The sequence below is a fragment of the Prinia subflava genome, chromosome 8 (genome assembly GCF_021018805.1).
Source record: "Prinia subflava isolate CZ2003 ecotype Zambia chromosome 8, Cam_Psub_1.2, whole genome shotgun sequence".
In the NCBI taxonomy this organism is placed as follows: Eukaryota; Metazoa; Chordata; class Aves; order Passeriformes; family Cisticolidae; genus Prinia; species Prinia subflava.
The window spans coordinates 8,429,706-8,452,463 of NC_086254.1; the positions used below are offsets into that span (position 1 = coordinate 8,429,706).

General features: G+C 42.5%; 1 protein-coding gene across 4 annotated transcripts in view; it reads left to right on the plus strand.

Annotated features, from left to right (window-relative positions):
• Positions 1-5,245: 5,245 nt before the first annotated feature.
• Positions 5,246-22,758, plus strand: part of PPM1E (protein phosphatase, Mg2+/Mn2+ dependent 1E) — a 58,651-nt gene continuing 41,138 nt past the window's right edge. For all 4 annotated transcript variants that reach the window (XR_010081067.1, XR_010081068.1, XR_010081069.1 and 1 more), the window contains exon 1: positions 5,246-5,769. Coding sequence is in view for 1 of the 4 variants with exons in the window: in XM_063402801.1 (XP_063258871.1) it covers positions 5,336-5,769 (434 nt within the window). In the remaining 3 variants the exon portion in view is untranslated. The remainder of the gene's footprint in view (positions 5,770-22,758) is intronic.

The following is a 22,758-nucleotide window of genomic DNA, read 5'->3' on the forward strand; positions in this document are numbered from 1 at the left end:
CTGGATAATAATTCTTTAAAGAGACACATTAAGATATGTTGCACTGGTTTAACACATATTAACTCTATATGAAATATCCGTGGTAAGTTTAGAAGTGTGGTTTGATGCTTCCTTATCCTTTGAGAAAGATGGAATAAACAGAGCGCTGACATGGCAGTAGCACAAGTATCACAGAAGGGAAATAACAGCTTTTTAAAAGGCCGGGCAGCGGGGGTCAGCCTGTGTTCCCAAAGCAGCGGGGCCGCGCTGGGAGCTCCGCAGGGAGCCTGGCTGCAGGGGAACGTGGCGCTGGCAGCGGCCGGGAGCAGCCGGGCCAGCCCTGCTCTCCTCCGCAGCCCCTGGGCTCCGGGAGCCGGTGCCAGCTGCTCCCTGCCCCGGGCTTCCCTCCGCGGCTCCCCGGGCCGGGCACTCGGTGTCTCGTGGCTCGTGGCCATGCGCTCATTTGGGATGATTAGGGTCAGGGGAGCTGCCTTCCCTTGGCTGCAGCAAGATGCCTGCGTTAATGTTCTCTCCTGAAGAATGAAATCACCGGGAACTGGCCCCTTTCCCAGTACTGAATTTCACCCACAAATGCACCCACTGTTAAACTGTCAGCTCCTGTCTTGCTTCCCACAAGCAAGAAATATTCCTACAATATCCACTATCTATCTATTAGAGAGCCTAAGCTCTACACAGTTTGAACTCTATCCATTAAAACCAATAATTCCATCATTACACAAGCAGTAAAAATGTTAGATTATGGGCCAAAGGAATGCATAGAAAAGTCTGTATTTTACCAAGTCATCTTTCAAGAATTATAGCTAATGCCACTCATTTTATTACAAGAATTACTTGCCATTGGTTTAAACAGAACCAAAGAAGCATAGGGATATTAAAAAATTAAAAAATCACATTTTGGTTTCAAACAATGAGAAGGGGGAATGTTTAAAATATTTTATTACATATATAGGAAAGTAAAAAAGAAACTCTACAGACCTCAAGATATGGAGGTCTGTAGAGTTTAAAGAATTGGGTCTGGATGTTTTTCTCAAAGGCCACGAATATGCTCTTTGAATCCTTGCTCAGTTTCCATTATTTTGCAGGTTTAAATTTCTGACACATATCCCTCTAATACTCTTAATTTATTTAGTGTGAACTGCTGCGATTTTAGCAACACAGTTACAACTACACACACTTAGTGATTCTTTTTGTATAATATATGTTACTAAATTAAAATGTTTTGGGCTAAAGAACAAGTTGTCTCCTTAGCAAGAAAAGAATGTCTATGAAGTGCAGCGAGTCAATCAGAGATTGTAACACTTCTCTTTTTTTTACTAGATAAACTTACTGCTTACTACACTTTTGATAGTAGATGTGTCACATCACATAAATCTTTATCTTTAAAAGCCATTCATTCATTAATTTGTGAAATGAACACAAGTTTCTGTGGCTAAATCATCGGGTTTGAGAGTGTTGAAAGAAGTTAGAATGAGCGGCATCATTTGGGATTTGAGGGGGACACTAATTCAAAGCACAGCTTTTCCTAAACAGGGGTCTGAATGGAAGGCTGAAAATGGAATTTTCCTTTGGGATGGGACTGGAAATTTCCATGACAGCTGGAAGTGGGATTCAGGCCTGAAATCCCGTGTTTTGCAATGGATGGGGATATTTCAGAATAATCTTTGACTATTAATCTGGAAAAGCTGACTTGACCTCAAAAACTTTAAAAAAAAAGCCAGTAAGAGAAAGAAAAAGAAAGAATGACTTTGGTATTTAGGAACACCCCAAAAAAATCCTTATTATGGTCAAGGAGCCAGTGAAACTGTGGTGACAGGAGTTACTTAGCTTTTTAAAGCTGCAGCTGACCAGACTGAACCTAAGAGTATGAACTGCATTTTGATGGATGTCGACTCTGTCAACAAGATTCTTCTTGCTGTATCCCTTACAAATTCCTGCTGTCCTTACTCTTAAGCAATTGGAATTATTAAAACTGAATATAGCTGCTAAAATTAATTCAGGTTTACTGCGAAAGCCCTACTTTTTAAAGAAAAAAGCCCTACTTTGAAGAGGCATTTACCACTGGATTTTTGTCATTAAACTCATTTGTATGGTATCAGATCATGTACCAGAGGTATGTCAAATATTGTCAAAGAATTCTTCATGACCCTACCTGTCTTCTGTTTGTCAGCCCACAGGAGTCACTTCCAAAGGTTACAAAGAATTAAAAAGCACTTCTTTTAGCCCTCCATACAATTCAGGTCACCTCCCCAAGGCCTGTTCAAACCCTGCTTATTTCTCAACAGCAAATGAGAAAGAGGAAGGCATCATTTCAAGGCTAAAATAAAACAGATTTCTTCCAAAACAATACCATAAAATGTTCTTATTTAAAACAAAAAGCAACATGATTAAGCTGAAAAGGATAAAAACACCTGCATTTCCTTCTCACATCGAGTGCAAGCCTTATTCTCTGTATGATTTCCAATGGTCTCAGACTCAGAATGTTGGGAATTTTGGGTTTATTCCACCCACCTCCCCTCACCCCACAGGACCCGTCCACCTAATACAAAACAGATTTCTTCCAAAACAATACCGTAAAATGTTCTTTTTTAAAACAAAAAGCAACATGATTAAGCTGAAAAGGATACAAACACCTGCATTTCCTTCTCACATCGAGTGCAAGCCTTATTCTCTGTATGATTTCCAATGGTCTCAGACTCAGAATGTTGGGAATTTTGGGTTTATTCCACCCACCTCCCCTCACCCCACAGGACCCGTCCACCCAACGCCATCCAGAGCACAGCCAGGCGCTCTAAATTTAGCTCCCAGCGCTCCTGAACACTCCAAACATTTCGTAACAGCACCGAGCACAGGCTCGGAGGGATCAGCGGGTGCTCGGAGCTTCCTTTTCTGGGCAGCACCGAGGAGCAGGGCGGCTCCTCCCGGGGGAATCGGCCACTCCAGCGGCCCCAGAGAGAGCAGGGCCGGCGGGTTCCTCCTCCTGCCCCAGCCACGCCGCCCACAGCCTCCGTATGCTCCTTGTCCCCGCTTCATGGGGATGGTTCTCCACCTTTCCCTCTCAGCATGGCTTGGAGCCATCGGCTCCTCTGTTTAATATCGGAGCAAAACGATCCCGGCTCGCCCGTAGTGCCAAAAGTGGACAAAAAAGTGTCCTGAGCGTGGAGTTCTACTCCATTTCATTTTAATTAGTGTCTTCTGCCACGAGACAAATGATGAAAAGCACATGGGGACTGCCAAGATGAATCAAGGACATCTGGTAACTTTAACATTTCAACATGAAACGGAGTAGGTATTGCTCCCAGATACTCTTCTGTGCTGTTTGAAATGACTAAAATATATATATAAAATTAACAAAAATTTAGGAAAAGGCTGTCTAAATGCTTTTGCATCTCTTCTTAGATTATTTTAACTGCTGGTTGTCATAAAACATGAAGCTGATCTTGCGTCTTGTTGAATTAGCCGTGACTTCTCTAAGACATCGTAATAATAGGAAATTTTATAATTCAGATCATATTATATGAAGATTATCTGGATTATAGTTTCTTGGAAACTCCAACCGCCTCTGGATTCTGAGTGAAAAACAACTGGTCATGAAGTTAAAACTGCTTTGTGATACTTGCATTGATATACATCCTCCCGGGGCTTGTGACTCACTGATGATGCAGAACACACAAGCATGAAAAAAAAATGAAGAACAAAATCCAGCAATGACATCGTCAGCTGCAACTTGGAGCTCTCTGCTCAAAAAAACCTGCAATGTTTCTTACCCTTCAATATTTCTAACCCTTCCAATCCACCTGGCCTTCCCTAAATAAATGAGTGTTAAATGGAAAACAAAGAAATGGCATAAAGAAAAATCTTGCTTGGAGATAACCTTCCAGGACAAGCGATGCGATTTTCTGTCACTGTCGGCTGTGAAAGGCTAAGACTAACTGTGACAATCACATTTTTAACTCTCAGGGCTTTTACATATTCAAAGATTGCAATATGATCAGTCAATGCAGATGCCGGAAATATTCTAAAATTAGTTTGGCTCTAAATAATTCACCAAACAGAAGACAGATTTACAGGAGCACCTGACATGCAGAGGTAATTGCTACAATGCAGAGAACAACAGGTTTCAGCAAGATACTGTCCTTGTTAAAATACATAAAAATTTGAGGACCTTTTTGCCATTTTTCAAGGTATATCTGACATTAAGGATATCGTTCTCTCCCATGTGTACAAGCTATTTTAAATGTGTGGCAATTATACCTGCTCATTATTGGTATTTATGGACTTGATAGCTCTGAAAACAGCTTTCCAGCAGCAATGAATAAAACAAGCCAAAATGCCTTTCACAAATGAAAGACATTTATTAGACAGCAAGAGAATATGCACTACAGTTTGTCTCCCACTGACAGGTTATCTTTTAAGTTTTGGTTGGTGTAGCATCTTCAGCTTCTCACAAAGCCGGAACACGGAATGAGTAGATATTGTGTAATATGTAATTTATCATAGGATCATGGAATGGTTTGGGTTGGAAGGGACCTTAAAGATCATCACACTTTCCACTGAACCTGGGTGTTCAGATCTCCATCCAGCCTGGCCTTGGACCCTTCCAGGGATGGGGCATCCACACCTTCACCTCACAAACCTCTGCCGGGGCCTCACCACCCTCACTGCCAACAACTCCTCCCCAACACCTAAACTAAACCTACCCTCTTCCTTTCTCATGGCCAGCTCCCCTCACGGAACACGCTCCGATGTCCAGCCCAGCTCTCCGAGGCTGCTGCTGGCCCGGGCCGGGTCACAGCTCGGCGGGACAGCGGCGTCCCCTCAGGGCGGGGTGAGCCCAGGCCGCTGCCCGCGGCCGCCCCGGCCCCGCGCACCCTCCGGCAGCCGCCGAGGCGCCGACAGCGGCGGCGGAAGCTCCGGGGAAGCCCCGAAGGGGAGGCAGGGATTAGGTAACAGGCGATGTGCGCTCAGGTTTCCTCCGGGTTCCTGTGAGGAACCTACGCGTCTGGCTGCCTTCGCATGACTCATCACAGCGGCGGCGCGGCTGCCGCCGCTCCCGCTCCCCCGCCAGCGCCGCGGCCCGAGCCGCCCCCTCAGGCGCCCGCCGGACCCCGCCGGGCCCCCCTCAGCGCCGCGCGCGCTCCCGACGCCCAGGCGCGCCCCCCCCCTCATCCCGCGCCCCCCGCGGCGTGCGCGGCCCCGCGGGCCCGGCTCGGGAGCGCGCGCGCAGGCGGCGGGCGGGAGGGGAGAGGGAGGAGGAGGAGGAGGAGGAGGAGGCGGGCAGGGAGCTCTCTGCGGGCGCAGTGCTGATCCGCCGGCGGGCGGCCGGGAATGCGAAGCGATGGCCGCGGGCGGCTCGGGCAGCGGCGGCGGCGGCAGCGCGGAGGAGAAGACCTACCGCCGCTTCCTCGAGCTGTTCCTGGGCGAGTTCCGCGGGCCCTTCGGGGCAGAGCCGGAGCCCGAGCCGGAACCGGAGCCCGAGCCCGAGCCGGAGCCCGAGCCGGAGCCAGAGTCGGAGCCAGCGGCCCCCCCTCCCGCTGCCGAAGCCGCGGGCGATGCTGACGAGGAGCCCGGGACAGAGGGAGAAGCGGGAGCGGCCGCCGAGGCGGAGGAGGGAGAAGGCGGCGAGGGGGACGCCGGCGACCCTCAGCCCCCCGCCCCGCCGCCGCCGCCCCCGCCGCTGCCCTCGCTGCCCCGGCCGCTGTCGGAGTACATCACGGAGGAGGAGGTGGAGGGCGAGTGCCTGGACCTCTGCCTGCAGCAGCTCTACAAGTAGTGAGTGCCGGGCTGAGGGGAGCGGGGCAGGGCGCGGGGCTGAGGGACCCCCGCGGCTGGGACTGAGGGGACCCTCCTGTGTGAGGGTGAGGGGACCCTCCTGTGTGAGGCTGAGGGATTTCCCAGTGTGGGGCTGAAGGGAGCCCCCGATTTGGGGCTGAGGAGAGCCCCCGATTTGGGGCTGAGGGGAGCCCCCGATGTGGGGCTGAGGGAGGGAAGCGAGGACAGGGGGGATCCCCGAGGCGAAAGAGTTCAGGACTTCGGTGGTGCTGAGCATCCCGGGGTCACAGCGTCCTGCTCTGTGCGGCTGCCCCTGCCCCAAGGAATCCTCTGCTCTGTGCCCTCTGCTTGCCTCTGGCCGGGACAGGAGAAGGAAAGAGGCGAGGGAGAGCCACGAGCATCCATCTGGAGAGCAGCTTGCTGGGGAGAGAGAGCGGAGGGGGAAATGTCTCACGCTCTGGTGCCAAAGCAAAGCAGGGAGGTTTGCCCGGGGTTGATTGTGCTGGGGCTTGAAATTGAAATGTTCCCCCTGTGAGGGTTGGTAATTGGGGAAACCTCTGCCAAGAAGGGGAAAGAAGAAGGGGCAAGGAAAGAGAGGCGGTCCATCCCCTTCACCCTTCCAAAAATCCAGCGCACATGGAGAAAACCACACGGTGTATTCACAGACCGGGGAGAAAAGAGGAGTAGAAAACCTTGGGAGAAAAGCTATCCATAATCATGGGGATTTTTCTGCCGTCAGCTGGGGAAAGCCGGCTATACTCGGTTCTGTACGGAGGCAGTTTCCAGATCTGTGCTTTCTAAAGGCTGGTGCATAAAGAGGAAACAGATGGGATCTATTCCCAGTGTGGAAAGTCTGTGGACTGAAACCTAAAGATCAGTTACCAGTGCCTTGTATTGTGCTCAGCTCCGGCTTTGAAGGCTCGAAATAGAAACGGTTGTTAGTGGCAATTCTTTAGGAACCTTTTTAAACTGATGCCACAGGAGGAGACAAATGAAGCTGTGAAAATCTGCACAGCACACCGGGGAGCTTTTCTGCCATTGAGCCGGTAATTGTAATGAGAGGTGTTACTCAGTCGCAGAAATAAATAAATAAAGAGAGAAAAGAACCGGGTTTTACAACTGCATGGTGTGTTTCTATCCAGTTCTCATCTGCCCTCTGCGTTTGTGGACGGTAGGGACAACACAATGATAGCTGCAGAGGACAAAGCTCTCCTATTCACACATGCTCGCCCTGCCACCTTTGGAAAGTCTCTGGAATACAGCAGCACATTCACAGGATGTGGTAGAGAGCAGAGAGGCAAGTCCCCTCTACCTATTTAGGACGTGTTTTGTTGGGTTATTTTTAAACAGGCTTGTGAAATCCAAAGTCACGTCAGTGGGAATAAAGTTTTAGACGTGGAGCAGATTATTTGGAAGCGTTATTTGAAGTATAGCTATGAAATGATTGTGAACTGGAATTCCTCCCCCACCCCTTCTCTCTCTGCCTGTCCCCATACCCCAGATTCCTCAGTTTATGAAGCTCATATTCATGGCTAAAATTAATAAGAAAAAGGGAAAAAAAAGCCCTTTTGAGAGGAATCTTTTCCTAGAGACAGCTCTTGCCAGGTTGTGGCTCTTAGGGTTTTTTCAGCCTTCAATATAAATCTTTGGATGGCTGCTGAAAGAGGCATCCCCTGGCTTTGTTTGTGGTGAAATCAATGCAAGCTTCCTTCTCTAGGCAAAAACCGAGGTCCACCTCAAAATCAAGGCAGCAGGGGATTACGTTGTAAGAAAATAGTTTCCTAAAGCCTTGAATAAAACATTTTAGAATATTATAAGCCAAATCTAAGAACTCCTAAGACAGAGCTAAACTGAAATAGCTTTTTCTTGAACGGTGGTGGAATCTGAGGTAAGTGCAAATATGCAAAAGTATCCTTCAGGTAAGGTACTGTATTTTTAGTTCGCTCTCCAGTCACCAGAGAGACTTAAAAGGTGACAAGACTATAAAACAGGCAAAAGCAGAATGTTTTCACCCTTTATAGCCAAAGGTTCAACTGCTCAGATGGTTCCAGAGGTGGGAAACTTGATGTGTATGAGTAAAGCTGCTCTTGTGCCAAACAGTTATGAAAGTGTTAAAATAAAAATAAGTAAAAAGCACATGAAAACTCACGTAAAAGGGAATATTTCCTTGGTTTGTCATTAGCAGGAGAGACTCTGTTCTAAAGGCATGTTTTCTGCAACTATATATTAGTCAAATGACTGGTTTGCATTCTATGTAGCATGAAGATAAAACCCATTGCTGTGAAAAATCCAACAGCTGTTTTTCAGCTATTTTAAGCACAGAGCTTTAGATCTTTTTGAGGAAAGTAAGACCATTTCAGAAATGAGAACATATTGCTAATCATGACAAAATATAATGTTTTTCTGCCACTGTATCAAAGAGTTCTTATTGATGAGATTTTCCTGCTATTTTCCAAGACTCATATTCCCCCTTGAGGTTTTCTGTTCCTGGTTTTTTGGTTTTGTTCTTGTTTTTTTTATGGAGGCAACATATGTTTGGAAAATTAGATTAATGTAATCTTTATATCTGTCTAAATGCCACAAAATGGGAGCTGTGTGTTTTCTTAGTGACCCTCCACAGAATGAAACCCATCAATAGGAGGTGCATTAGATGGAGAAAATAGTCAAAAGGGAATTGCCTTGGAACATTGGCTGATAACCACAAAATGAACTTTCAGGCTATAGCTAGATCATATTATTCAGGAGAAAAATATATAATTTACATCGTTTCTGTGTAGAAACAAACCTACTAAGGCCTTAAAACATTAAATGTGAGACCCCATCACTTGCTCCTGCTGAATCAGACCTGATTTCTGACTCATTTTAAAGGAAGAAGTTACTAACTTGATGTACCAGAGTTACATATCATGCTCTGGTCTCTTCCTCTTCCTACTGATACTTTTATTAACCCTGACGCATTTGAGAGGCTGGTTCTTGACAAGACCTCTGAAAAACAAATCAGCAAATTGTGCTTGCCAGGAGAGGACACAGCCAGACTCTCACAAGTTGTGCCACCAGGAAGAATAAATTTGTCTTGCTGCTACACTTTTTTTATCCCTGTGCAAATGAAATGCTTTGAAAAATTCAACTGTATATTCTTCTTGCTTTTCTTTTTCTCTTTTTTTGCCCCAAGCTTTGATGGGAATAGATATAGTTGGTCTCATTTCTAGATTCAGATTTATTTTCAGTGATTTTGGAGGTACAACATTTTTGCTTTCAAATGTTCATTTAGGAATTCAAATTCCTTTTGAACAAGCTTAGAAAGTAGCCCTGCTTCTCCAGTGTTTAGTTTGCAGAAGATGGTAAGTAAAATAAAACTAAAATTCATTGTTATGTCATCTTAAGTGCTTAACTCAGTCCCTGATGACAACATGATTATTTTAAGGGTTGCAAAAGCCTTGTTTTAACTTGGAACATGAAAAGAAAAACTTCCAAGCACTGTTCTTTTACATTTCTTCACAGAATACTGTGCAACATTCACAGACTACTTAGATTCCAATAAAATGCAGAATTTTAAATGAGTTCTTTTAAGTGAGCCTTTCTTTCTTTCTCTTAGGGAGAGAAAATATTTTTTGCTTATGCATTTCCCACAGTCTTACAATAAAAAAATCAAGAAAAGCAATGTAGGTTCACCCTTTTAACACTGGAGTTATGTAAAATGGGAACAATAAATAAGAATGGAGGTTTTGCCCCTCAACTTGCAATGTTAAGCCAAAGAAGAACTTCTCGTGGTAATTCTCCATGAGACAAAATCCTTTTTTTAATAAAGTAAGCTCTTGAAAACTGTTCTTTCTGCTATCTCCATCTCTGTTGAGTGGAGAGATCCAATTCTTTCCCTTTAAATAGCAGATATACATGTTTTTAACTTGCTCTCTAAATCATGAAAGCTGGCACTGTTGTCACTTTAAGGTGAAATTCATATATGATGCTGGATGGGCTTTCTTAGCATCATATTAAATAGGCTGTGATGTTTTACTCCTTCATAATTTGTCTTTTATAATCAATTCTATTGATTGCAATCTCCAAGCTCTTTTAAGAAATATAATTAACTACTTGCCATGTCTAATATTAAGCACAAGGACCAACAAAAAAGTCATTGCATCCTTTTTAACATGGTGCTTATTTCATCACCTTTTGTGAGGTTTTACAATAGAAATGATAACGTTGGCCTGTGCCCACAATGAGTGACAGGAGGGGATATTGGCTGCACCTGGCTGGGGCATTTTCTCTGGTTATTGAGACTGGATAGAGAACATTCAATTTAGACTCCATATTAGGAATATTTAGTCCAATCTAGGTTTGGATTACAGATCAAGAGGAAATTGTTCCCTGTGAGGGTGGCAGGCCCTGGCACAGGGCACCCAGAGCAGCTGTGGCTGCCCGTCCCTGGCAGTGCCCAAGGCCAGGCTGGACAGAGTTTGGAGCAGCCTGGGACAGTGGAAGGTGTCCCTGCCATGGCAGAGGTGACACTGGGTGATCTTTAAGGTCCCTTCCACCCCAAACCAGTCTGGGATTTCCCACCCCCAGGCTGTAGCTGTGTCAACATCTCACAGGAGCCCCTCCAAGACAAGGAATCCCTTCCAGGGGTGGTTGCTGAGCTGGCTGAGGATGCTGACATCACACCCAAGGGATTTTGGTGCTAGAGATCCTGGTGTTCCTCTGTGAAGAAACCCAAAATCGTCCCACAGCAGGGTGTGCAGAAAGTCAAGAGCTTCAGCAGGCAGTGCCTTGTCACTCTTGACAAGAACCCACGTTCTGGATGCCGCTGATGTCATGGCACACACACTTCATCCCCTTTAGCCTAGAAATCACTGCAGTCTACAAATAGGTAGTGCTTAGAAATAAACATTTTCCAAACACAACTAATTCTCCACACGTTGAGGGATTCTTCTTGTTGTTTCTAAGGCACGTTCAGCTCATCCTCCCACACTTTTAAAAATACTGAAGGAAATCAAATGTTTTAATACTCATTTTTTAAAAAAGGAATATCAGCTTCAATGAGCTATCTAAATTGCAGATTTACAATTTGTAATGTTTAACATATAAGGTGACATTTCAAAACTTCCTACTTTATGATTAAAAGGATGCTGAGTTTTTCAAACACGAGGGTGACTATGCTTGGAAGTTGCTTTACATAGCATTAAAAAAATCATTCTTAGTGAACAGATTATGGAAATATATTCATTCCAGTGCTTTTATTTCAATGAACGTTGCTGGTAGTACAACACATTAAAGGGAATTAATGTTGTTAGGAGCTTTTCACACCAAGATTTTTTTTTGACCCAAGAGCAATTTGCACAGATTCTGCTCCTCCTAAGTGAGGCTGTTTGCTTTTGAATAAAAACTGACTGAGGAATTAGATCTGTGCTAACACATTCTTTTTTTGGACCTTATACAACCACTCTTGAAACTAAAATCTTATTGGCCATCATGTGAAACTACTTTTGACTCTTACCTTTTGCATGTGATGAGCTTCATTCCTCTGTAGAGTTTGTTTGGTAATTTTTTTTTGCACAAAACACTCTGCATAGAACATTTTTATCCTTGAAATTCCCCATTGTAATTGCATTCAACAGTGGCAGAGGATCTCTCCAGCTGTTCTTTGAAGAACTCAGTTGGAGTTCTTCTCATAGAAGTTTAAACTTTTAGTTTGCTTTGCATTCTGTGAGCAGAAGTTTCAGTGCCTTGGCTGCTGTGTCAGTGATGTTTGCTCTCATTCATTTCTGTTGTCTGGCTAAATTGCTTACATGATCACATTAAAAGCAAAAGCAACAGGGCATGCAGAACACAGATAATGAGAAAACTATTTATTACTATATTTGATACTCTGAAATATTCTCTGGCTGTTCCACACCATTTTCTTTCTTCCCATTGTTTGGTGCCTGCTCTTTTTTGGTTTGTTTTCCCCTCGCTGTCTAGGAAAGACATGTGAGAAATGGGATGAGATGGAGTTAGCAGTTTAAGACATTAGATGTTCTTTGAAGCATGCTGCAAGGCTGTCTTATGCAATGCAATCACAATTATGTAATGCAAATGATTATAAAAATAAATGTATCCTGGACAATATGTGTGTGTGACGTGTTAGGAACCCATGACACTGCTAACTGGCCATTACTACAAGTTGTACTTTAGGGCCTTCTGTTTGGGTTGGCTGAAATCTCAATTACTACCCAAATATTCCAGATTTTTGTTGCTATTACCCACTAGTGATTAGATAAAATGATTGCAGACTGTGGACTTGTTTTACAGAAACATTTCTGCCGCGCCTTTGTACTTCATTAGGAAGAAACAACATTACCCGCCTTTAATAAGACATTTTATAAAGAAGTAATCATCAGAGCCATAAATTAGGAGTGCGTGGGAAATAGCTGCCCTTGGGTACTTCTATAATTAATACAGAAGTTAAACAAGTTAACCAGATTGCAGGATTACCTCAGTTTATGTTTGTATTGGATGGAAAACAGCTGAGGGCAAGGAATGATTGAGTAACTGAGGCAGCGTTTGGAGCCGTGGTGCTGCTCCCAGCCCTGAACTGTCTGTGCACTCTGAGCCTGGATGGGTTTGGTGGCAGAGCAGGATTACAAAGTGGGCTGCCAAACTTTGATCATCCGAAAATGGGGTTGGATGCACACAAACCTGCACTGGGAAACTGTAATTACAAGAAAAGGAATATTTGATTAATCGGGTAAAATTGTGGGCAGCTCCTTAATTTTCTCAGAGGACAGGATTTTGAAGCTATTTCTGCTGGCCTTTGATGATCCAGTAAAGCCTGTTAAATTGTACCTAACAATTTTTCAACTTTAGTTTCTTCTGCTCTTCATTTACAGTAAAGAATTTGTGTACTTTCTCTCATTTGAGAATACGATTTTCTCATAGGTTCTGTACTTCCACACGGTGTAACTAATAATAGAAACAGCACGTAAAAATAGGCCCTTGGCATTTTAACTTCTTGGCACTGTCTGGAGGGCTGCTCCTTTCACCTCAGGCTGTGACCTTCTTACTGAGGTTCAGAGAGCTGAAATGAACGTGGTGAGTTGTTCCTCGTTAGCGTTACAAACACAGTGCTCTCTGCATGTTAGATTAATTAGCTGCCACAATGATTCTGCTCCTTTCAGACCTAACTCCACGTTCTGCAAGGCTGAAACCCCCATGCTCTGGTTGAGGATTCAACAAATTTTTCTTCTTTTCTTTTTCTCAACAAAATAAATATTAAAATTAAGATGTTTGGTTTGGTGGTATGTAATAGATCACCTGAAAGCCCAGGGAAACATTCAGTTCTTTTGGAATCTCTGGGTCCAAGTGTGATAAATTATCTAAAATTCCAACCTGGATAAAAAGTAGGAATTTAGTAAGTTATAAAGTAAAGATACACACTTATACACAACATGACATATATTTTAAACTAAGGCTTTTCCAAGTTTTTCCTATAAGTGGTGTCATTCTGTGTGTCATCTCATTGCTGTGTTTGAGGAAATAGGATTTAATTGATGTATTTATTTATAAAGGTCTCTGTCTAAAATGACTTTATACTCCCAGCTCTCTTATTATTACTTTCTTCTGAAAAGCTGAGTAAAACCCTAAATATTTGGTAATGAGAAGTCAGAAGCTCAGTATTTCTGGAGATTAGAGGAACACCCCTGTTTGAGACAGATGCATTTTATGCTTGCAGAGCATGGGAGTGTGGGGTTGTTCTTAGTTCTGCTTTCTCACTGGAGTTTGCTCCTCAGAGAGGGACAGGAATCTACCTGGTGTGACCTGAACTTAACCTCTCCTCCTCTTGGCACTCCAAAAAGTTCAAATTTTAAAATATCCAAAGTATCAGATTCTATAAGAAAATTAATTGATCCTAACCTGAAGTGAATTGTTGGTGAAAGTGCCCCCAGTAGAAATGAGCATTGATAAAACAGAAGTGTGAGCTTTTAACCTTTTACCTCACTGGCACAAACCGTGTAAATCAATGGAAATAATTGTCTTCTATATAAACAGAGAGGGAGAGTCCTCATTGTGTAAAACTGTGCAATTCCCTCTGGGATGAGTGGGAAAAGCAGCTGCAGGCTCTGGGATGTGTGTCCAGGCTGGAGAGGAGCTGAGCCTGCATTAAGTGACTGCTCCCCTTCCCCAGTACATTGAAATTTGAAATGCTTTAAATTTTCCTCATTGCTGTCAATCTCTCTCAGTTTGGCTGATCAGGAATGACCCAAATGATCGCACAGAATGCTTCAAATCTCACCAATCACATTGTACACTCATTTTAGAGAAGCGCTTTTGGCTTTTGGATACTTTGGGTTTAGTTTCACAATTCACATTCACTTTGTTTTCCTAAGTGCTGATGCTGTCCGTGACATACAATAAAGTCACAAAGTTCCAAATCTGGATCTGGGGATTAGAGAAAAAATAGTTTATCCTACAAAATTACTGAATATCCCAAAAGTTTTTCTCTCCTCCCCCAAACTTTACAAACTCTTCCTGTGTCTTGGGGGATGCAAGTAGAAAGGTTTGTCAACAGGGAATATATAGAGTAGAATACAACAAATCTGAAAATGACTTCTTAAATTCATCCTAACTGGTTGAAAATTTAATGCAGAAAGCAATGAGCTGTAAATATTTAGATTATCATTCTTTGAAAAGGCTCTTCTTCCATTTCTGTTGATGTAATTCTATATTAAATAGCTTTAAGAAACCAATTACAAGATATATATTTTATACATTAGAAAATATGTGACTTAATTAACAAAAAAAACTATTCAATTTAATTTATTGTCCTCTGAAAACCGATGAAGTTGTGCAATTCCTGGTTCCATGCTCTGTCTGTGCATCTTAACAGGAAGAGAAACAAAGGTTGTAACCTAAAATATTACATCTGGAATTTACACCTTGTGGGGAGGGCATTACTTTTTATTTTTCTGAAACAGAGATAACAAAGAACATCTGTTGAGGAAGTACAGAAAGAAAAAGGAAAGCACTTTAAGGAAGTCTGCTTTATATTTGTAAAGATATGAAACCCAGCTCATTAAGGTAGAGTGAAATAATAAAACAGAAAGAGGAAGAAAGAGTTAAATCCCACGAACCAAAGTGACCCACCCATTCATTCCTTACAGAATCATTGTCAGCCTGTGAAAGGGGTTTGCAAAATAGAGAAACTCCTCAGGTTTTTCATCCTGGCTGAGTTTCTGAGCTGAAGTTTGTTACCCAGGCCTGGGTTTGTACTTTGACATCCCTGCGAGGTATCGGGGCTGTTACTTTAATTTAGAGACAGATCCGGTGCTTTCTCATGCTCTTGTTTCATGGGGGTTTGCTATTAATATCCTGCTACCAGCTCCAGATGCTTTTCAGGGAGCTGTTTTAGGCTGCACTCAAAGGTTTTTTGGAAAGACTGATAAAATAATTCCAGTGTCTCCTTTCGGTGCTGTACGAGGTGTGACAGGGCTCGTTTTGCCCGTGGCTGTCTGGCACACAGAACAGAAAACATTCAGAGGTGTTAAACCCTGGTAGTGATCCTGGTAGCAACAATAAACCTGGGAGGTTCCAGGGAAATGCCACAGAGTGTGTGGAGGTTAATTCACATTTTTTACATGTCAAGGACTTCCAAGTTCTGTCAAAGGAAGTTTGGGCTAAATAAAAAGGCACAGGATATGACCCTCAAAAATTGCTGCTTTTAAATCCAAGAATAAACTAACACATCCTCCAGCTTCATAAACCCTTATATCTCAGAACTGAGTTAATTAATTTACTCTATATTTATCCTTTATTTTAAGAGAGATGATTTGTTTTACTTTTCTAGGGAAAAGGAGTAAAAATAATAAAGCAGGGCTGGAGGTTGGAAATATTTATAGTGGGGAAAAAAAGAAACGCACAAGTCACTTTTGGTTAAAACTTAACATTCAAAAACTCTGCTCCACTTAAAAAAATCCTTCTCATTCTTGATCCTTTCTCTCCACCCTCTGTCCGTTCCATGGTAAAGTTTTAATTTCTGTAGGTATAAATTAAGTGATAATTATATTGTGCTGCTGCTACAAACACAAATCCAGTTGGGAGTGCTTTCCTTGTGCCTCTAGAAAAGTCCCATATCAAAATGGCATTGAAAATGCCATAAACATTCCTAAAACAGGAATATGCAAAAGAAAAAGTGAATTAGAAAGTGCTGCCAAACCACGTAATCATTGTATCACAACTTAGCTCAAATGATACAACTGATGTAAACTTAAAATAATTGAGAAGAAACTCTGGTGTTGGGTTTGCTTCTGAAAAATGTACTTGGAAACATTTTAGACTTTTACTCTACAATCAGAGCTTAGAAACTCTATAAAAAAGAACAATCTGAAATTTCAGCGGGGCAGACATAGCAGTCACTAATTAACACTTTGAGAAGAAAGGGGCAAAATGAAAAAATGTAGTAGACACAGTATCAATTGAAAATAATTTCAAAAATAAAATTGTGAGAGTAATTAGACCTGAAACATTGGATCAGCTCAAACAATTAAAAGGAATTGCCAGGATGATCACTTCAGTTACCTTCTCTAAACAGGCCGTGTTTAAACCTCCCAGTAAAACACTGATTGCACCTAATCACCCAATCAGTTCCAGTTAGAGGCTGGACAGCTGAGATCGATACAAACTGCAGCACTCCTCTCTCTGCACGGTGAAAAATTGGATATTCTCTCTGATTCCTTGGGGAAAACTGCACCTTTTACCCAACCATAATCCCTTATTTATTCAATGATGTAGCTGTAGGGCAACAGCTGAAATATCATAACTATGGATTTATAGAATTGGCATCTTTCTCAGCAGTCTCTTTTGCCAGTGTTAAGTGTTTCTTCCATGACAAAGGAAGACTGACAAGGTAAACAGATCGTCTAAATTGTCTTATTCATCCATTGTTTTTGTGGTCTAACCAGCTAAAGACCATTGAAAAGATAAATCTGTCATTCTCTACCAGCCCCTATTATTGTTTTATACATGGGAAATAAGAATTCCTCATATCCTAAAAATCTCTTAACAATCAGGACACTGACAGGGCAAGTTACCCCTGAACGTGGTGCTGATGGACTTACACCAGTTTAGGTGGGATTGGTAATGAGTAAACTTGTCCTTTCTGACATCTAAGAGAAATTGGTAATTATTAGATTTGTTCCTTCTTTTTTGTAAGGGATCTGGTTTTCTGCTGGTTGCTGGCAAATTGAAGTGTGGAGTGATGCGTTGACCTAATATCAAAACAAGGATTTTGCAGTATTAAGTACATTTATATAGTATATTAAGTATATTTGTAACTCCCCCAGTTCCATATTCCAGCCCACATGCTGGGATATCCTGTAGAAGGAAACATCCCACAAATATTATTCTGCTGCACAGATTCATCTGTTCTATTCCACCTCCTGGATCCAAAGATAGTTTACACATCTCTGTTGTGTGAACACAGTCATTGTATGAGGACGATGCCTCTCTCTGCATTTTCTTACAAATGTTCATTATCCATTTGTTGTAACCATAATCTGAGAAAAACCACGATAAGGCAGGATTTTTAACACAGATGCAAGGCTGATTAATTTTACTGACTTTTTTACAGCTGCTCTCTGCGTGTAGTTATAAAACCATTGTAGTACTATCTGTGAAAAGAGGAGACACTACTACTGTGAGCATGAGTAGCAAATACAAGCTGCCAGCCTCACTCGGAGCAAGGGGAAGTGACATGATAAGGAAATTTTGCACTCAAGTGTCTAAAATTGTTGCCCTCATCATAACACGGGTGGGAACAACAAACTGGGAAAGTTCCTGAAAAACAGCAGCATAAACAAAGCACTTTGGGAAGTGTTGCCCTTGATATCAGGCTTGAAAATATCATTCTGTTTATTTTTTCTCTGCAAAATATTGGCCATGGTGTTCAATAATAGGAAAATAAAACACATAAATGCACAGCCCTGTCTAGAACAGCTTTTATCTGTAGCCAACAAGCTTGCCCGTGAGCCACCAGTAAGATTAAATTAGTTTTCTGAGTTAAAAATAACCTGATTAGGAGCTTATTAAAAATAGAGGATTGGTTAAATGATGTGTTAGTGTGTATATGTGCAAGGTCTTGTGGTGGGTTTTTTGTTCTGAATGAAGAATGCAGAATTGTGACGTTTTCCTCTCAGTTGTGTCTCAGAGAATGCCACAGGAACTGAAATAAGCTGTCCATGCTCTAAGGTGATTTAGAGTGAGGGAGTGAAGAGTCAGAGGTGATGGCTCAGTCAGGATTTAGGCCTCACCACCTGCAGGGAACAGACCTCTCCCAATAAAGTGTGAGAGGCACCTTATGGAATGTCCATTTATATAAAAAACAATGATAATCTGTGGGACTCTAAACCCATTCACTGTGCTCTTTAACTTCAGCAGATCTGCTCCTGTGATAACTCTGAGCTGTCATCTCCCTGTTTCTGAAAAATAGCTAAACCTAAAGAATCCAATCTGACTGGTACGTAATCCTAAATGGCCACATTGGATATGGATTCTGCCTATCAGTTCTCTCCCTGTTTGTCTGGATAAGTTTAATTCAAGCCCTATTGATCACAATTAAGGGTTGAAATTAGAAATTGACTTTCATTAGCTCAAGGCAAATTAATCTCAAGGCACTGGAGGAGGTTGTACTCACTTTCTGTTAGCTGAGTTGACAATCAGGTTCAGCTGGAATCCAAAAGTGCAGTGGGAGGGCTGTATCCCAATATCTTAATGTGACAGCTACCAAGGGAATTACTTTCAGAAGCAGAAGAAGGGAAACTGGAAACACTGAGGGGGTGGATGCAGACAGATATGACAGGATTCTAAGAACCTGGGATTCCTGACAGCGTAGGCCTTCAGAGCCCACCCACTGAGCTTTGGCAGGTAATAATCTAGGAAATTATAATACACTTATTTTAAGAGAATCCATTGAGATGTTTGATCTTAGATCTTTATTACACATACAGCAAGGCTTTTGCTGCTGGGGCTCTGTTATGTTCCCAATTATCTTGAAGGCAAGAAGAGATTTCAGAATGGATTTTGTAACAGTGTAGCATCCAGTGAAGTGAGCACAAGTCCGACCACATTCTGCAGAACCTATCGTGGTGATATTCCTGTAGGAAAAAAATGTTCAGTCAGCTTAGATGTGAATGGAGCTGGCTGAGATCCTCGTGCGCTGTGTGTGGGTAATGATGTTGCAAAAACCTGGCACTGGGAGGAATCCCTGCCACTAAAGAGCTGAGATTTACCCCCACCCCCGACCGCAGGGTTCCTCCAGAAACTCCTCATTTCAACAGAGCAAGCCCGTGCGAAGGATGGGAATGAAATGTTTACAAACAATGGAATTTGTGCTATAGTGCTCAGCTCGTTCCTCTGACACAAAGCCACCGGGCAGCTTTGTCTTACAGCTCACCAGATTAAGCACAGGGGCGGGATCTGTGTGCTCCTACAAAAGCCTTCCTTCTTCCCCCCGCTCCCAGCCCCCTGAACATATTCTGAATCTGGAATATAAAGCAGTGTGTATGTAATTGGGGAAAGAAATGGAATATATTTCCCGGTGACAGGAGAGTTGAGGCTCTGCTGGGACAAATGGCAGCGCCTTTAATGAGCTTCACGGTGCAAGATTTAGTGGCATGGTGGAGGAATTCCTGTCAGAGTGGGGCTCTGATAGCACTTATCAAAGAGTACATGCTACTTATCTATCTTGGGCAGGGAACTCTAACTCCCTTTAACTGTCAGCACATCTATAATCCTTCCGAGTCTGGAATTGTTGATAGAGTGCCAAATATCTTGGGTTATGGATTGCCAGAAAGAGGGAGATCTGTGTTTGTAATCTCAAACAAAGCAAATGTAGCTGTTTAATGAAATTCTGCTGAGCTTTTAATATGGCATAATATAAGCATGGCTTGTGGTGTTTTTTTTTCAGTATTGTTTTGGAGATAAGACAGAGGGATTGGGATACAGGGAGATTTGGGGATTATAGCTATCTACCTACAGATAGATAGCACAGGCAAACCCAGCTATTTATGTTGCTATTTTTGCATGATGGAAGTCTTAATATTCACACTGGAATGTTCTGGTCAATTAGTACCTTTGTGGCATTACGAACATGGTGTTAAAGGACATTGGAGATGAGACAATGTTGTAGCATTCAGCAATGAAAAAATAACATCAAATAGGACAAAACAGCCTCTGCTGAATGGTGTAATCAGCAAGGAGGCTATTTTAATTCTAGCTCTCCATGAATCAACATCTGTCTGCTTGCTGGTTTATCTTTAAAGGCATACACACACAGACATGTGCATACACAGGCTCTGGAAATAAATATATTTTAATTTAGGGCTGATTGAGGCTGTGGTTTCACTCCTGAAACCCAAGTCCTGTGCTAAATCTCAGCACCATTTCTGCCAGCTGCAGTAGCAGGGTTTAGCTCAGGGTTCCTGCTCCCCTTCTCCAGTCTAAAATTTCACCCCACTGGCACTTCTGCTGGTGATTTACATGGCAGTGACAGTGGCACATGAAGAACCACAACCACGTCACCAGTTCCTGTCATCTCAGTCCCTTGCCAAGTGAGTAGAAACTCATCACTTTCACTTTTTTTTCTCTCTTGATGCAGCTCCCATTAATTTTGGAGATTCTTACTGAGAGTGGCACAGCACCTTCTGCCCTTACCCTGCTGGAAGGTATGGCTGTTAACAAGAATAATTACAGCAGATGAGTAATTCTTGTTCCCTGATCAAAACAGAAAAACAAAACAAAAGGGTTATCAAGCAGTGGCAGAGGCTGCCCAGGGAAGTGGCTGAGTCACTGTCCCTGGAGGGATTTAAAAGCCATGTGGATGTGACACTTGGGGACATGGGTTAGTGGTGGCCTTGGCAGTGCTGGGGAACAGTTGGACTCAATCTTTAAAGTCTTTTCCAGCCTAAATGATTGTATTTCTTTTTTTCCCCCTTCATCCTTAACTAAGCCCTTGAGCGAACAGCTCCTACAAGCCTACATTTTTCTTCATTTCCTTTTCAACTCAAGGGTAATAGCAGTTAAATCTAGTAAAATAAATGTTGATTGATGGAGTTTATTCATCATGCCAGGCTAATGAGGCATCGTAAATATATTTGTGAATGTGTAAAATCCATTGGGGGCAATGGCTTCAGTTGGATAAAAGATACAAAATCTTGTTTTACTTGTCTTGGAGGGAGGAACCAGCTGAGCATGTCTCTGTTGATTCTGATTTTTTCAGCCTTCACTGGTGCAAATAGGCTCTTTTTCAAAATTCTCCAGAGGAGAAACATGACAAAGCAAGCCTGTCGGGTTTTTGAGTTTATCCCCAGAGATGCAATCAAACAGCAGAATCAGATCCTGAATTTCAAGAAGGAAAACACATGAACATTTCCACTTTTCTTCTGCTGACATATTTTGTTTATGGAGTGGTGGCTGACAGGACTTTTGTGGCTCATCAGAGTCTTTGTTTCACTAACTCATGTTTGCTACAGAACTGGTTTCTGTTCTACAGGAAAAGAGAAGTGTTCCTATATATACATATCATAGTGTACATTGATAGTACACCAGGATCTTGACCTAAAAATATCTAAAAGTCTGCAGTTAATGGTTTGAAAATGTCTGCCTGTGTTTAGAAATGTTTGTCATAATACAGGAAATTACAAAGGCAACTGGAAGGCTGGAATTCCTTTCACATGGGCTGCTCGTTTGCATCTTAATGAGACACTTTCTCATTAGTCCCAGAAATGCAGGTCAAAGAACCCAGGCAAAATCTGATAATTTTGCTTCACTGTACCCCTGTTTATCTCAGAAAATTTGGTTTGAGTCAGTGAATATGGACTGTTTGTTAATTATCAATATTATTTGTGCAGAGAAGAGCAAATTAACCTTTCCTTGCAAAAATACCTCACCACAGTATCTGTGCCTTAAATCAGTGAAAGGTTTGTTATTTGTGTTGATATCTCACTGTGTTTTGCAAAGTTCAAGAGAATAATATTTCAATATCATATTCCTTTGGGGATGATGATTGTGCTAGTTAAAATTTCCTGTAAATTGAAATGTTACTTTTAAGGTCATTATTCTTCATGCATAAGAATGGAAAGAACGTGATGCATTTGTAATGGAACAGAGGATCGCTGTGGAAAATGTCAATTGTAAATTGTTCCTCTCGTGTATACAGAGGTTCTGATGTCAAAGGTAAATGTTCTGCTATTAAATGGAATTTCTTTAGCTATAGAAAATGTTCTCAGACTCAGCCATTGTCTTGTGAGTATCAGCTTGTCTGATTTGGGACTCAGCTCTGGGAGCCTGACACTCACATTTATCATGAGCAGCAAAGCCAGAGCAAGTGGCAACATCCTGACGTGCCAGAGGAAATTTTCTTCCTGTCCTCCTTCTTCCATTCAGATTTTAATGACCCTTCTGTCCTGGGAGAAGTGTGCAGGTGTCCTCCTGGCTGGGCATAGAACAAAAAACTCCATGCAACAAGTGCGGGCTCCTCTGCTGGATTTAAGGTGTTCAGGTGATCATTTTCCATTAGCCAAAACTGGAACTACATCTGAGTGCTTTGACCCTAACTTTCCTGGGATGTGACCACAGAACGGAGACATTTACACTGAATTGTGCTGAGTTCTGTGCTGTCTGCCCTAGGCTGGCTCTGCCACCACCGTGGCAATGTTTGCATCCCATAATTTTCCTGACTGGAAAAGGCCCGTGGCATTCCCACCCCCGTTCCTCGGAGTGGGAGCCTGAACATGAATTATTGCACTGGGTGAAACACAGATTAAACCAGCAATTCCTGTGATGGGGTGAGCACAGAGGAGGGAAACTGCATTTTTAAGCTCTGAAAATGTTCTCAAGACTTAGGTAAATCTTTGTCAGTCTGTCAAGTTTAAACATTAGCTCCTCGATCCCAAAACTTGCTTCTGCCAAATTCCAATTAGCATTTTTTGAGGGGAAAGGTTGAATTTTGGCTTTGCCTTG